Source organism: Dryas octopetala, chromosome 8 (assembly GCF_963921425.1).
Source record: "Dryas octopetala chromosome 8, drDryOcto1.1, whole genome shotgun sequence".
Classification (NCBI taxonomy): domain Eukaryota; kingdom Viridiplantae; phylum Streptophyta; class Magnoliopsida; order Rosales; family Rosaceae; genus Dryas; species Dryas octopetala.
The window spans coordinates 9460673-9478334 of NC_141373.1; the positions used below are offsets into that span (position 1 = coordinate 9460673).

The window sequence follows — 17662 nt, forward strand, 5'->3', positions numbered from 1 at the left end:
TAATAAAGGGTGTTTTTGGTAAACTCATTTTTTGTAGAGCTTGCGATACCAAAGGGACGAAAGGGTGAGATAAAGACAAATTTCATTATTGATCCTATAGTTTATCAAATTTGATTTTAGTCTCTAATTTTAATTGTATCAATTTTACTATTGTAATTTATCAATTGTAGCAATTTAAGGACAAGATTAATTTTCCATCCACTCAGCCAATGTAGACCCATGGGTGAGTACTATGAGGAATAGAATTTTTGTGACTGAGGTTCGACCAACGGCCTTGTCTTCAAGTGAGGTGGACAATTAAGGCTCGTTGAACTATGGCTCCAGTTATTATTTATTTATTTATTATTATTATTATTTTATTTTTTTTGCTAAGGTATGGTTCCAGTTCAAAACCAAATATGGCTAGAGCAGGGATTGCACTGTGCCACTGTGGGCTAGCACAATTTCTAGACCAAGTCTAAGACTAGACATGGGTGTAAAATTGTGGTTTGTACGAATGACCATAGCCAAAAGCAGGGTTTTTATGGCCAACAAAATTGACTTATTAGGTACTATTTTCAACGAGTGGATGAAAAATTATACTTAGCACAATTAAAATTATATCGACCAAATAAAAATTTGGTCCAAACTACATAAACCAAAAGTAAAATTTAACCTAGATGTAAACATAATTAAAATGTGTCTCATCTAATCTTACATATATTTACATGTATGACATATTTATTACTACATCAAATCTTGTAGCGTAGGCTTGTAACTATGGGTGGGTAGCAAATCATATCCTCCAATATTACTTCAGAAAAAGTGACATTTCGTCAAAATAGTAGCTATGCATGAATAAAATAGTAGAAGTGATGAATTACATACCCATGTTTGTACAAATCATAAACATCACAAAGATGTGAACATATTTGAGAGTGCTAGCCATATCTACTGCTTATGTATGAACGTTAAACGAGATAAACAATTTTGGATTCTTTGTAGCTTGAATTAATGCCTTCAATACTTTAACACCTATAAAGGAAATAAGTAAAGTATTGATGTCCAATAAACATATACTGATATACAAGTATATTTATGTTAAATTTTTATATTTGAATATTTAATTTATATTAAATTGGAATCTAAAAAAAAAATATATATATATATATATAAACTAAGTGAAAGCAATCAAGCAATCATATAATACCAATTTTTTAAGCTCTGATTTTTTTTTTTCAAGGAAGAAGTATTTTTGTATATATACATCAATTTTACCCGTTGTTTTTATATGTTTTCCACGTCCTTCATACGTATGCATTGTGTTTTCAAGAAAAAATTCTAGTCAAGAAAGGATCATTTTTTTTTTTTTGCTAAACAGACCATGGATTAGAAAGCAATTAAGCTGTAATGAACACATACGAAAGTGATTGAGAAAAAAAAATTGGAAATTCTCCTAATGAAGTCTAAAACTCTACTACGTAATATACTCGAATAACTTTTGGAGACCTCAAATAAGTTAATGTGATGTAATTGGCACATAAGATCCTTCCTCAAATGTCAATTAGGATTTTTTTCTAAAAAAAAAGGAGAAACAAGAGAGGTAAGATAACATTTGTTGAATAACACTATTTCCACAAATTTTAGGTTTTTAATGAGGATATGATCCAACATTTATTTATATTTCCAATACTCCCCCTCACATATACTTCTCTCTCTCCACCATTAGAGCCTATGTGAAATTCAACTTAACAGGATTTCAACTTAATTAGATATAATATTGTTACCCTAAAAAATCGTCACGGCTTAGAGATGGAAGGCCGTGAATCAAGTATAGCTTTTCGTCCTTTGGGTGCTTGCGGGCGTGCCAATTATTCTCGGCCGAGAGAGCCGTAATAGAAAATATTAATGAAAACAAGATATTGCGCTGAAATTAATACAATTGTGCGACAAGTAAAGGAACGAGAACTCGTCTAGGTTCGTTTCTTGCCTGTGAAAATTAAAGGACTTTAATAGTATGAATAACTTAAAAAAAATCAAGAGTGATGACAATTGACTGAAAACGAAAGAAAATAATAAAATTATTGCGAAATCAATACTAAAAGAGTGTTCTTAGCAAAGCTACAAAACAAGGGAAATTGACTTTAAGAAATTCTAAGGACTAAGAAAACTAGTTGCTTGAAGAACTTGAGGAATTTGGTTGTTTGATTGTTGATTTTTGATTGTTGTATTGAGGTTGTGTAGAGAGCTTTTCCCTTCTTGAAGAGATGTATTTATAGGAGTGTATAACTTAGTGCTGAGTAGTCCTTGTATGAGTAGAAATCGGCTTCCTTGACCATCAAGTCTTCAGAATCTTTTCCTTATTGCACCATATCTCTTTTGATTTTCTTTCACGCTCAAGTAAATTGCACAATTAATATCTAGGAAAATCCATCAAAATATCAATAAAATTCATAGAATAATCAATAATAATTATCCTAATTTCCTACTATTTTTTCACAAATACGTGTCAAATTTGGGTGTAAACAAATATTGAACATGATAAAATTTGTTAATTTATCATTATTCCCAAGTTTAAGTTATTAGCGTTATGGGCAATTGTTTTATATGATTTTTTTTTTTTTTGCTACGATTGTTTAATATGATTTAAGTTCATAGAAAATCGCAGAATCCAAAAAGCCCTTTAGAGGGGAAAGTACAAGAAAGCCTAGTCAAGAAGGCTAGGCCCAGACTAGGCCCAAATATAACAGGGGCAAAAGGGGCAAACTAATGTGTAATCTCTTGGGTGCTGATCTTTGCAAAATTGTCTCTTTTATTTACCCAAGGAAAAACCAAATAGGCCAACAATGAAAAGTTAACTGGGACATGTCATGGTTCATCAAATGTCTATACTTTTTTTGTTCAAGAGAGAAAAAAAAAAAAAAAACGAAAAACATGAGTAGCTAATTACGGTAAGGAGCTTCAGTGGATGAACATATGCATACAGCCATTTACACAAGGATGAAAACGAAATAAAGTATTGGATAAAAGGTTTGTAGTTGGCTACAAACTTTTGGAATAGTGTACTAGTTAAAAGTTAATTAGACAAGCACTTAATTAATTTTACCTATTCGAGCAAATTAACCGCATAGTATGTAATGACAATATAGAAAATAATGATATATACTTTTACAAACCCACCATATAATAATGTAGTAATCATTCTTTATCTGAGCAATCAAGAGAGTAGTGGCAATAACAATGTCTATGCCAAAACCCACGACACTTTCCGGAATCTGCTTGCTCTTCATTTTTGCAAAGAGTGTTACACTTTTTATTGCTATTAGTACATCTGCCACGGAATGTTTTACTCATTCGCTTACACAGTGGCAATGGAGGCCGTGGCTCTTGGATTGCTGTATCATGCATCATTTTGAGAGAAATTCGAAAATGTTATGAAAATACAAATAATCATAAATTGGAACAAATAATGCAAAGGCATATAATATAAGATGTAAATTTAGGAAAATACTTGGGTCCTAAGCCCTTAGGACTCTCTTGTCCTTATAACGTATGTGGACAAATGAGATCATGTGTCATATGTTTTCAAACTCCATTTTTTGGGAGTTTTAAATAGTTTAATGAGATTTGATGGATTAAAGGAAAAAAAAAAAATGAGAAGAGGGGAAGGAGGCGTTGGGTTTGGTTAGGATAACAGAAAGATAGTTTTAGGCTTTTAGCCATAGTTTTATTTGTATTTTTTTGAAAATAAAAAGATAAAAAAGTGAGAAAGTATATTTGGATGTGTGATTAACAAAAATACGTTGTGTTTGGTTCTGAGTTAAAAAGTTTTAAAAATAATACATGTCGTTATCTTATTTACCCATGTATGTTATAAGCTCATTTAAATAGTACCATGCATTAATGCAATGCAAAAATAAAATAGTAAAAGTGATGAACTACTTACCCAAGTTTGTAAGAATCATAAAACTCACAAAGATAAGGAAGATGTGAATATATTTGAGAGTGCTAGCCATATACACTTCTTCCGTTATGCACGCAAAATGAGATAAAGAATTTTGGATACACTGATCGAAACTAGAATTAATGTCTTCTGTGCTTTAACTTTAACACCTAGGAAGGCAATAAGTACAGTACGTACTAATCTCCAATAATACAAGTATATTTATATTAGATTAGAGTGGCGCTGGGCACCCATTTCAATAGGTTGTTTTTGTTTAAAAGTTAAACATAAAATAAAATGATAAATAAAAAGAGGCGTGGAAAGAAATGATAGACTAGGTCACTTTTTAGTGGACCGATCGATCTGCACCACCATTGATTGACTGGCGGATTTTATATAGACATTATTACAATGACTACATGTAATTGACTGACTTACTATTAATTAGATACAGCACACTATACGGTGGGAAGTGATTTACCGGGATTATTGGGTTCTATTAGAGCAATTGAACCATTAGCAGGGAATGTAGGTGACATCAGTTATATCTTTTTTTTTTTTTTTTTTTTTTTTTTCTTGTTTTGCTAGGGAGTATATGTTTTTTTTTTTAATTCATTTATAAATTCCCCCCTCTCCAGATCTGTGATTAGAAGCTTCCTATAATGAGTTAGACTCGATTAATGTCTATCTCTATACTCGAATAATTAGTTAGATTTATATGCTTTTATCAAAACATACTATTTATTTATTTGATCACATATGACTAAATAGTTTTTTATTTGTTTAATTTTTTGCAATGATAATCTTTGAAGTGAGACCTAAAAAATAGATCGTTCGAATTTTAAAATTACTCATGTGGTTGGCTCAAAAAGATAATTAGCTTTATATTAACATACTATCGTTTGATGCATATGATAGAATTTGATATGATAAATAGCTAAATTCATGTGTATTTAAAGAAGAATTTTCTACTTTAATCTTTTGTATTTGGCTTGGTGTCTCACACAATAATGTTTTATTTTTATTTTTTATAATTAATTAATTGTCGTCTCTGAGTTTTGACATCTTCTCACAAAGAAAAGACTAAAGGCCTGTTTGGCAGTGCTTTTAGAATTGTTAAAAGCGCTTTTAAATTAGTAGAAGCACTTTTGGTAGCGTTTGGCGAAAATAAATGAAAGTGCTTTTGAGATATAAAAGCGCTTTTAAGAGATTTTTTGAGAAGCACATGTCAGGTGCTTTTTTTAGGAAGCACTTCCAAGTGCTTTTGCATGAACCACTTAGAATTTTTGTAAAAATATATTTGTGCTTCTTAGCAGAAGCGCTTCTAGTAAAAGCGCTTCCAAGATGCAATGCCAAACAGGCCCTAAAATCATTCTCTAAACCAAATGGTTATTGAATGAGCGCTTTAAAGCTAACTGTTAGACATCGTTTGATATATAGGATATGATTGATAAATGACTAAATTTATGTGTATTCAAAGAAAAACATGAAAAGTGTCTTCTAACTTAAAGGAAGAATATGGGAAAAAGATGAATTATCCCCACAAATCCCGCCATTTGTGGAGAAATTAGAAGAGATAAGTTTCCCATTTTGATTAGTTCATTTTATTCTCATCTTATAACGGCCTTGGGGTCAAGAGAAAAGCCCAAAATCTAGAAGGGTCCTCATAAGAGAAACTAGAGAAAAACCTATAGAGACTAGGCCCAAATATAAACAGACCGAAACAGGGAAAAACTTATGTATATCTTTTGGGGTATGCTCTTTGCAAATTTCTCGTATTTATCCAAGAAATAACCAAACAGACCAAAGAGCACTCACGCAGACATACGAAGCAACAATGAAATGGTAACCGAGACATGTCATGCCTCATTGTCATTGCACCTTTTTTTTTCAAAAAAATAAAGAGTAAAATGCAAGAACATGACACTACTACAAAATCCTTCATTAGGCACACCCACCAAACAATGCCAATTAGTCTCAAAGGACACACTTTGCAGTGCCTATTGTTGTTATATTCACGGTTTGTGTGGTGGTGCGATTGGAAGGGGTATCTATTGTAACAATGTCACGGTTTAACTAACTGTGAATCCATTCAGACTGGGTCCCACGCCATTCTCATTAGCATACTTGAGCCGAGCTGATATACAAGTGGCTTTAAAGGAAAGAAGCCGCTGGTGTTCATGAAGCCACTCCTCAGATAAGTGACTGTGGTATTTGTTTTGCACGTATTCCTATAATTTCTCATCTAACACAACTTCCAGCTTGTTTTTACTGACATATGTGCAGTAAATGCATTGTCACATAGATATTTGGGACCTTATATACCACACCCAGCGCCCAATGGCATATTACTCTTTATTGTTTTCTTATAATTTTTTTGTTTAATAATAAGTTTATTCTTAGTTTGGGAACCAGGTATTGAGAACTAGGGGTAGGCTCCGAGCTCATGGCCAATCACTACGGCAACTTCATCACAGATTGAGCATTAATAGATGTTTAGTAAAAATCCTGCACAATATTCAACTAAACCAAAGAGAAAACCCAAGTACAAAAGTTAATAATAACAAAAGGTAATGGACGAATTAGAAGAGAAAGAGAGAAAACATTTTTCTATTTATAGAAGAAAACGCAAAAAAAAAGAAAAAAAAAGGGGGGGGGGGGTAAATGCTCATACTCAACTTAACCAATAGAAAAGCCAATTACAAATTTCTTCTTGTGTTCTCTAAAATTAAAAAAAAAAAAAAACAAGAAAAGAGAAAAATCATTCAAGATAGAGCAACACTGTGAGGATTGGGGAAGAGAAGGCCCTAAACCAAAATAAAAACTTGAAAAAAAAGAAATGAAAATTCAAACTTGGTAGATCTCCAGTGTGGCGTGAGAAGCAACGTCCACTTCACAGATAATGTGCTGGAAAAATGGAGAGGTGACTGTACTTTTGCATTCAATGGTGAAGATCAGATCTTCTACTTCAGCCCCTTATACAAAAAAAAAAAAAAAAAAGATCAGATCTTCTAAAGGAAAAATAGAGGGAAGGTAGAGAGTGATATAGAGAGAGTAAAGAAAGATCTAGAGAGACGAGTAGAGAGAGATTGAAAAAGATTGTTCAACTCATCTATACTTCTATAGAATATAAGGAGGGTGAGATCGAAAACAATGAGGGAGAAATTTTTGAGAAATGTGTCTCCACGTTATTTTTGGGTAAAAATAATATTTGAAATTTAAATTTGATTGATATTTCAATCACATCTACACCTACACCCACGTGATTCCCAAATAAATCGGCCAAAGATTCCCAAATACATCTTGTAGTGCCTTTTCATGCTCTCATGTTTCTGTAACCGTGAAAAGAACAAATATAAGAAAATATAAGAAAATGTGAGAGTCAGGAGAGAGAAAAAATTTAAGTAAAAAAAAAAACATATCAGGTGTGTTACTGGAGGTCCGGTCCTCAAAAGAGAGAACCGGTTCTTAAGCCCATAAATTTCAAAGCGAGTTACTGGAGGACCGGTCCTCAAGAGTGAGAACCGGTCCTCAATCCTAGTTTTCTCAAACACCAATATTTTTGAATTTTTATAAAATGTCCTAGACTCCTAGTCAATATGTATTATCTATTTGGCGTGGTAAATTGGAGAGGGAAGGAGGAGGGTATTACTTTTGGTCATGGCACAGTATGCAAACAGTGACTAATAGTTAAAATATTACTTTTGGTCATGGCACAGTATGCAAACAGTGACTGATAGTTAAAATATTACTTTTGGTCATGGCACAGTATGCAAACAGTGACTGATAGTTAAAATATAAAGAACATATCCAAAACCGTGAGAGTTTAGAAAATCACCACCGACAACTTATATAAAATCTGAACAATCCTTATACTAGTACATGACACGGTTTGGTTATCTGTGAATTACTACATGGCATAGTTTTGTCATCTGTACGTGAATTACTACATGGCACAGTTTGCTCATGTATGAAGTTATTCATTTCTCAGTTGGCTTGCAGCGGCTCCACGCAGCCCAATACAATGATTTTTAATAACTCTCAGTTTACAAGTGCCTATTATTAAATTACTCACCCTTTCTCCATGTCAACTAATTTGGAGTTACTGATTACTTCAAACCATGTATTAAAATGTTCTAATCTCATCCTTAGCTAATTGTGAGTCATTGTTCAGTGCTTACTGTTCATTTTTTCAGTAGTGTGAGTGGTTAATTACACAAATACTTTCTGAAATTTAGCTTAATTCCGAAATTATATGCACTAAGCAAGTATGCCAATAGATTTTGGTTTTATAAAAAATTGAAAATACCATATTGAACCAACAAAAGGAGTTTCTCTATTGGTTTGTAGTACATAGCTTCTCTGAGTTGATGTAGTAATCAATTTTTCGGTTTTTATGAGATTATGGGCATGCATCATAGAAGGAGCAGTAGCAGCGTCTATGCAGATACCCATGACAGTATCCATCCACAGCTTTCTCATTTTGGATGCAAACGTTTTTGCAGTTGCGTGAATCTTTACATCTGCCATGGAATGTCTTGCTCCTCTGCTTACATAAAGGCTCTCGGTACTCTTCTTCGATTGCTTTCTCATGCACATTAATTATGAGACATTATTACCATATCATCATAAACTATATACGCACTACGCAGAATATTTGAAGGTCATGCAATTCCAAGAAAAATTAAGATTTTCTAGTTTGTAGGTAGGCATTGTTCTTTATGCTTTAAATCAACTCTTTAAAACTCATTTAATGCAAAAAGAATAACTTTAAAAGGAGAGTTGATTTAACAAATTGACGAATTCTTTGTCAATTTATTCTTAAATGTAAATGAAACTAAATTACAAGAATCTTATACACATAACATATACCGAATTTAAAAAACACCCAAATTACTAAATTAGAAGAACTAAATTGGTCATTCAGATTAAAAGTTACACAAAAACCAGCAAAGAAACATAAGCATAACACCCGCATCGATTTAAAGAGGATGTCCTCTTTTTGCCAATAATTAATGTCTACCACATTGCACATGGAGGTCACCTAATAATGTGGTCTAACATTAATCTAAACTATTCATGTTTTCGTTTCATCTAAAGTATTATTCGTGCAAAAAAATTAATAAAATTGAAAATTATTTAATCATTATATTATTATCATGACAATTTTAGTGTTTATTGAAATATTGTGTTTGTTTATTTATTTAATAATAATTAAATGACTAAAAATTTTAATTTGATTTTATTGATTTGTTTGTAGAGATAGATCCTTAAAAGATACATTTAAAGAAAAAACGGTTCGAAAACCAGATTATGGGTGCTCTCACAATGTGGTGAAAAAGAGGGTATACTCCTCATTGATTTCTCAAGCATTATCAATTATAGAGGATTTGTTACTACAACATATATATATATATAGGAGATACGAAAAAGTGAAATATTTGAAGTGGTGAACTACTTTACCCATGGTTGCAAGAATCATGAAGATCACCAATATGTAAACAAAATATTTGAGAGTGCCAGCCATATATATACTTCTTCTGGATGCTTGTATAGCTTGAATTGCTGCCTTCAACACTTTTAACATGTATGAGGGATATGAGGGTGGTTTATCCTAGTTAGAGGAGGGGCCAAATTGGCTCATGAATTATGTGGAACGTGACTTACCTATAACCAATACTTATGTTTAATCAAATTCAACTATTTTATGATATAAACCGAAGTATGTTTATGTTAGATTGGAGCCTAAGGAAATAATTACAACATGTATTTTTCTATATTATTTTCAGTCAATGATTAAACAGTGCTTTGTAGACTTTGTGTGATTGATAAATTCAGCTATTTTAATTATTTTTTTCTGGTTGAGAAAAGTGAAATTTCTGTTCATCCGGTCCACATCTAAAAAAAATTAGTTAATTTTTCTAAACAGTGACTTCCATTTCTTCCCTTTATATTATTATTCGAAAAATTAATCAAAACCTTTTGCTCTTTCTCTACTTTTTTTTTTTATATTTAAAGTTGGGCTGGGCTAAAGCCCATTTAGCCCGGTAGGTACATCCGTCTATCTGCGCACCAGACATTTACCCTCCAGGGATCCATTTTTTTTGTTTTGTTTTGAAAGATAATGAAAATTGCGTTGGAAACTCAACCAAAATTACAATCTTCAAAAAGCGTCCTGAATAAAATTAGAAGGCTCATCAATCCAAATACTCCTATTAGGATTTGAAACACCAAAACATCCTAGTTTGAGAGAGGGTCACCCATTTTTATTTGACCAAAGAAAATTTTACACAAACATGAGGAGCAAATTTTTGGATGAACAAAGAAAAGAAAATTATTAGGTATATATATTACACATTTGAGCAACCATATTCCATCAACATGAGGAGCTTCTCAATTTTCCCAAATCCACACCATGATGCACTAATCATTCTTCATCAGATTACTTATAGGCATTGAAGATGGAAGTAGCAGTAGCAGCGTCTATGCGACAACCCGCGACAACTTCCCATATTTGCTTTCTCATTTTCGATGCAGACTTTGTTACACATATTTGAATCTGCACATCTCTTATTAAGGAGTGTTTTGCTAATCTGCCTGCATGGCCCCTTTGGAGGTGGCTGCTCTTCATGCATTGCTGTGATCGTACATCATTATGAAAAATACAATTACCAGATCATCACCGTATATAAAAAAGTATTCGGATTGAAAGTGAAACAATTTCAAGATTTGTAATTATAAAACTCATCATTTCCCACTGGATATGGCTATATTGGTGCAAATTTTTCTGACGTATCATCTATCAAAGCAAGTAAAATTTCTAGCTAATTCATAATTTGACATAACATGTTGATGTAAAAAAAAAAAAAAAAACATAGGAGGATGCTCTCTTTTAAAGAGTAATGTGGACCACATTATGAAAATCCACCTAATAATGTGGTTTAATAATCAAAATCGTTTATCTTTTAAATTTCATTTTGAGGGTCTCGATCTCTTGCAACCATTTACTAGATTATTATGGTCATAATTATTAAGTATTTATCTAAAATATTGTCTTTTTCATTTATTTGCCAACAATTAGTTAGTTGACTAATTATTTTTAGATTTTGTCCAATTTTTATGGATATGATTTTTAATAACTAAATTCCAATAACGAACTAATCATTAGATAGCATTGCGAGTGATCCCACAACGTGGTGATAAAAAGGGCATCGATCCTCTTCATAGATTTTTCAAACTTTGATGCAGGGTTTGTTACTACACTACAATATTTAGTAGGTGTGCATAATTAAATATTAGAAGTGGTGGAACCACTTACCCATGTTTGTAACAATGATCAAGACAAAAAACACAATGAAGATGTAAAAAGAATATTTGGGAGTGGTAGCCATGCATATACTTCTTATGTTCGTAAGACTATTTTTATGAGAATGATAGCTACATATATACTTCTTCCATCAACAATTATGTGGACACTTATAGCTTCAATAGGCTGCCTGCCTTAAACGCTTTAACATGTATGGGGATATGAGTAAATTGGTGTCTCATTGTCTCCAATAAACACATGTATGTTTATTTTAGATTGGAGCCATTTTGTATGAAACCTTTTTTTAAAGTGCTTTAATTGTCTTGTTCAAGGAAGAAATTAACCTTTTTTATATTTTTTTTTCTAACAAATTAAAACAACAAACACATCCTTTTACGACAACCAAGGCCTAAAACATTAAAGCATAGCCTCTCAATCATATGAGATGGAAAGGCCTTAAACATCATGATATATAAAGTTTAATATTTTTAGCTATGTTATAGGTCAACTTGTGAATTTGCACACCTCAAAGGAAATGAATTGGTACTTAATTGGGTCAAATCATCCTTCTTCAAATGTACTTTTTTCTTGTTTTGAGAAAACGAAAAATTTCTTCAAAGGACATATCTTCCTTCTTCAAATGTCCATAAATAATTTTAAATGTTTAAGGGTGACAATTTGTTTGCTTATATAAGCCAAAGAGCAGTTGGCAGTGCCTTGCGTTGAACTTACAAGCACAACAAACAACATAATAATTCTCTTTGACCACTTGTAATTAACTTTTTTTTTTTTTTGAGAAAGTAATTAACTACATAAAAATTACAAATACTGCATATTAAGAAACCGCCAGACATAAATACTGCATATTCATAATTTGTGTCGAAATTATAGTACTTAAAATCTAGCCCAAAGTTCATTTTTGGTCCATGTAATTTGAGCTAAGTTCTATTTTGGTCTATTTAGTTTCAATTATTATGATTTTAGTCATGTAGTTTATAAATTGTTGCAATTCAAGAACATCTTAATATTTTCATTCATCAAATCGTCAAATTTATTGTGTTTTTGATAATGTACTTTACAAACGATTTTGATTTTGATAATGTATTTTACATACAGTTGGTGATTCAATAACTAATATAACAAATTAATTGACAAAAATGTTAACGTATCATTGAAATGCAACGATTTGTAAACCACAAAATCAAAATCATAACAACTAAAACTATAAGAATTAAAAGTGAATTTCGCCCTAAAATCTAAACTCTAACATGTTACACTTGTGTCAGTTTCTGAAAAATGGGCCTCAAAATCTGAAAAATGGGCTCAAATCAAAGGACCTAACTGGCCCAAAATAAAACCCAAAGCAAACCCTAACTATTAAAACCCCCCAAACTTCTTCATCTCTCTCTGTCGTTCACTCACTTCTTCTCCCGCCTCCAGAGCCTCCAGCACCTCTCTCTCCTCCGTCTCTCTCTCTAATCAAGATGGTATGTAACTTTTCGATTTCTCACAGACTGATGGATCTGCATCTTTCGATTTGGGTCTCACACACTCTCTCTCTATTTTGCTTTGCAGGCTCCGAAGAAGGACAAGGCACCCCCACCGTCGTCGAAGCCCGCCAAGTCCGGCGGAGGAAAGCAGAAGAAGAAGAAGTGGAGCAAAGGGAAGCAGAAGGAGAAGGTGAACAACATGGTGCTGTTCGACCAGGGCACCTACGACAAGCTTCTCACTGAGGCCCCCAAGTACAAGCTCATCACCCCCTCCATCCTCTCCGACCGTCTCAGGATCAATGGATCGCTCGCCAGGAAGGCCATCAGAGAACTCATGGCTCGAGGGTTGATAAGGATGGTGTCTGCTCACGCTAGCCAGCAGATCTACACCAGGGCAACCAACACCTAGAATGGTCTCGATCTTTCGTCGTTTAAATGTCTAGTATGGGTTTTGCTGATTTTGACAGTTTAATGCTTTTGTTTATTATTATGTGCTTTTAGATGATTTAGCAGTATCGGTTTCAATTTACGATTTTAAGTGTTAGATGTGGAAGCCTAGAGAATTGCTTTGTTGGGTTTTTATCTAATGAAATTGCTCTGTATCTGATGAAATTAGTTGCTTTTATATATCTCTTATAGAAATGTTTGCATGTATATTGATAAAAGTTGCAAGTAGGTTTGCAGTAACAGCTAAATCTATAGAGAATATAGTAGTGACACAGGAAAATATGGTGATCACCTACAATGCTTCTGTTATTCTCAAGAGGAGTTGCATTGCATTACCTACCCAGATTAGATAAATTTCAATGTATACAAAATTAATTAATTCTTCAATTTCATGCTTATTATGGAAAATTCACGCAAGAAGTCTTGTAGTCACACATGATTAATATAACACCAAAAGTCTAGTTGTTAGACATGGAAATCTTGTCAGCTGTGAATATGGTTTTCTTACATTGGGCTCTACTTTGCAACATTGTTTTTCTTTTAATGTAGTGATCCGGTTTGTGTTTATGTGTATTATGAGTTGCATAGGTTGGAAAACAAAAGTTTGTACAAGTAGCATTTTTCTATTTACCTAATATTAAATAATTTCAATCTTCCAACAATCAATATAACTTCACCTAACAAGATGAGATGGTTCATAGTGGATACAATAACACCATGAAAAATTAGTCATAGCATAGGAATCTAATATCTGGATGGTTCATAATGGACTGTGTAAAATGCACAGGAGTGTCTAGCATAAACTGTGTATACGGGAAGAATGGCTTCAGATTATGTTTAAATGAATAGATCCACCACTCAATCAAGAACAATCAACTGATTTCATACAGGCATTATTAGTATGCATCAATCCTTGCTAGGTTTTTATTTGTTGAAATCATTTTTACTTGAAATGCGTATTAGACCCTGTGACTCCAAGAGATAAAAATATCTCTTAGGATCCTCTACTTGCTGGTATTATAGTACTCTCTGCTTATTTGTATATTTGTTTTGCTGGAGTGGTTGATGCTTTAGTGTTTAGGGTTTAGCCTATATAAGAGGCCTGAAAAAATGTTGCTTTGGATATTTGCAAAATGTCAGCACAAAAGAGTGTTTCTATTACTAAAACTTGTAGCTTCAATGAATGTCTAGTTTTGGTTTTAAACTAAAACTTGTTATCTGGTCATCTCCCAGAAAAAGGTGTTGCTTTCTGTAGAAATTCACTTGACCCAAAAGTGTCTCAGTTGTTCGTTTTAAAACAGAGTTGATATGTATGGCTAGATTAACTACCATTCTCTGGAGTATGACTTGGTTTGGGACACTAAATCGTGCTGGTGAGCTTCATGGGTCTTCCTTGTTTTTCATGTTTTTTTGTCATTGGAACTCTTTACCTCTTGATCACTCACCTTGTAGTGTTTGCATAGTGTTTAAGTTCGTGGACTATTTTCTGTATCGACTTTGAAAGTTTGATTGAATTTTTTGTTTTCCAAAATACTATCCTTCTTTGATCTGTATTTATTTGAAATTGGTATTGTGAATTGGTGTTACTAGTGCACGCGGGTTCTTTCTCTTGAAATGATTTATAGTTTAAGATTGAGAAGCTTATTCATTTTAGGAAGATTACCAGGTGTCATTTTGGATTCTGAATTATGGGATTGAATATGGTGAGAGTAGCATTTTAGTTAACTATAGGTGTAGATTGACTCTGCTATTACTGTAAGTATTACCCTTATGTGTCCCAGAATTTGGGTAGCAATCCCCCCACAGCTGAGGCTTATTGCTGCTTGCCAGTTTCTTCCAAAAGGTGGACAGGAATGTAGTCCTTTTTTGCATTTAGTTTTTGCTTGCTCCCACTGGTTGCTTGAGTCATGGCTATGTGAATGCCATTTTCTGCACATAAACCATGTTTAGTTGCTGCTTTTATACCACAAATTATAACAAGCATAGAGTTGGATTGTTTCCATTTGATATAATGCGTCCAATTAGGGGTTATTAGTATTGTTAAGGGGGGATCCTTGCCTCTAATAATCTCCTTTATTCATAAACGCAAGCATTTTCACAAACATAAATTAAACTACTCCAAGATTGTTGAGTTCTCACGATTTTCTTCATTTTTCTAGGGCCAAAAGATGTTTCACTTTGGTCTCTATCATTTTAATTTGTTTTTTTTTAAGATTGTGATTTAGTCATAGTACATGTACAAAAACGCCTTTTGGCCTTTTTCTAGAGTAGAAATCAAAAGCCTCAACCTCCCGAGTCTCTTGCAAAACTTGCGGTACGATTTTAAATAAAAAAAACCAATATAATGAATTTTCTCTTGGTTGTGATGTTTTGAGTCTGAAACCACCTTTATTCACTCTCCCTATCAATTAATTAATTTGCCCCATACCCAGTCTCTTTCAATCTTTTCCACATGTTTGTTTGGGTGTCTATGTTCTTATGCATGGATCTCGATGACTCCAACCTAGGCTGGTGAATGCAAAGTTTCATGTGGCTTTAAAAAAAAAAAAAAAAGAGTTTTGGGAATAGTGGTAAACCAACAAAGTTTATTATGGGGAACAATACATATAATTAGCCTGCCAGTTGCATCCTCCCAATCAATTTAAGTTGAACTTCACGTGTTGGGGTCTAATGGTGGAGAGATACATATGTTGGACATATCCTAATTAACAATTTAGGGCCCGCTTGGTATCTTTTTTAAATTTTTTTTTAATTAAGATTTGTTTTTTAATGTGAGTTTTCAAAATCAATTTTTAAAATTTGAAAACCTATTTGGTATAAAATTTGAAAACAATTTTTAAATTTAAAAAATGATGACAGCTAAAAAAGAATAAAGTATAAAAAGAAAATTGAGAAAAACGATGTTTTATCATTTTTTTTTGTAAAAAATATTGTTGAAAATGGTCTACCAAACACGTTTTCTTAACTAAAATTTGTTTTTTTGTTTTTTTTTTTTTAAAAAAAGCTGTAGTAAATCAACAAATTTTATTATAAAAAAGTAGGATTAAATACTAAATTTTAATAATTTTTTGGTATAGCATATACACCATATAATATTTCAATTGAATTACCAAATTTAAATGTAGTTTTTTAGATTAAATCACAAATATGTTGGCCCCTTTGATTTGAGCCTTTTCCATTTGACTTTTTTATCATTTGGCCCACATATGATGAGTGTTAGTTAAAATTTATAAGGTTTTGACAAAATTGCCCTTGAGGCTTTTATATTATCTTGAAAATTTGCTAATGTAGTATCAACTTCACATTTAGTTGTGACTGTACGACACTCACAACTTCAAATTTAGTTGTGACTAAACGACAGTCACAACTAAGTTGTGAGACAGTCACCGTTAAGTTATGACTTAACTGAATTTTTTTTAAAGAAATTATACAACAATATAGTATAAATAGAGGTCAAAACAATACTTTTACTCAAAATAATATATAGTATAGTGGTGTGAGTTGCCTCTTTCAATTTACCAAGACAGTCACAGTTAAGTTATGATTGGATTAATTTTTTTATTTTTACAATACAATATAGTATAAATTAATGTAAAATTTGTGATGTAATATTTTTTTTATTGTAGTGGCATGTGATGTAATATTTGTAAATTCTAATACTTTTTACTTTATTAATTTGTTTGAATTTTTAACTAGTACCTAATCTAAAATGCTATTTAATTTTGATACCTAAACTAAAAAGTTAATAAAATTTAGTAGTTAAAATCAATGGACCTATTTTATTATAACACTCATTTAAAAAAAAAAAAAAAAAATCCTAACTGCGTGTGGCACTCACACAAAAAATTTTCCTCAGGGAGGATCATATATTCATATGTGCCAATTACATCGGCACATTGCATATAGTCTCTTAGTGGTCTCCGAAAGTTTTCCTAGTATATTACACTTTAATTATGGAGCTTTAAACTTCAATGGGAGTGTTTTCACAATTTTTTTTTCCTCAAATCTCTTTCATATGTATTCATTTACAGCTAGCTCATCTCTAATCTATGGTTTGTTAGAAACAAAGCAAAATTGATCCTTTCTTTATTAGAAATTTAATTTTGTTTTTCAACTAACTGCATAGGGAAGTTGAAGGCCATAGAAAACATATTAAAAGCAAAGGGTAAGATTGATATATATAAATTTTTTCCTCAAAAAAAGATAAATATAAAAGAGTGTGTAGAACTTAAAAAGATTGTCTTATTAAAAATGGTTATTAATCAGTCCACTTTTAACTTTTCAGTAGTATTATTAAGCCTCCATTTTTTTTTTTTTTTTGTAAACAAATCTACTATTAACTTTTTTTTTTTTGGTTAAATAGGTCGACGTTAGAAATGTCATGTATGAATTATGCAAGGTTGTTCTCGATTGGCCCCTTTGTCGATTGATGACATACTCTTTCTTTTTTTCTTTTTCTTTGGTTGTTTTGATCTCTTATCCAACATGGTGGTGTAC

At 32.2% G+C, this 17662-nt stretch overlaps 1 protein-coding gene across 1 annotated transcript; it reads left to right on the plus strand.

Moving 5' to 3' along the window:
• Window positions 1-12642: 12642 nt before the first annotated feature.
• LOC147276983 (small ribosomal subunit protein eS25y) lies at window positions 12643-13330 on the plus strand. The gene is made up of 2 exons (XM_086254267.1): window positions 12643-12715; window positions 12804-13330. Exons 1-2 carry the CDS (start codon window positions 12713-12715, stop codon window positions 13125-13127), a joined length of 327 nt encoding a protein of 108 aa, XP_086110393.1. The 5' UTR covers window positions 12643-12712; the 3' UTR covers window positions 13128-13330.
• Window positions 13331-17662: the final 4332 nt, after the last annotated feature.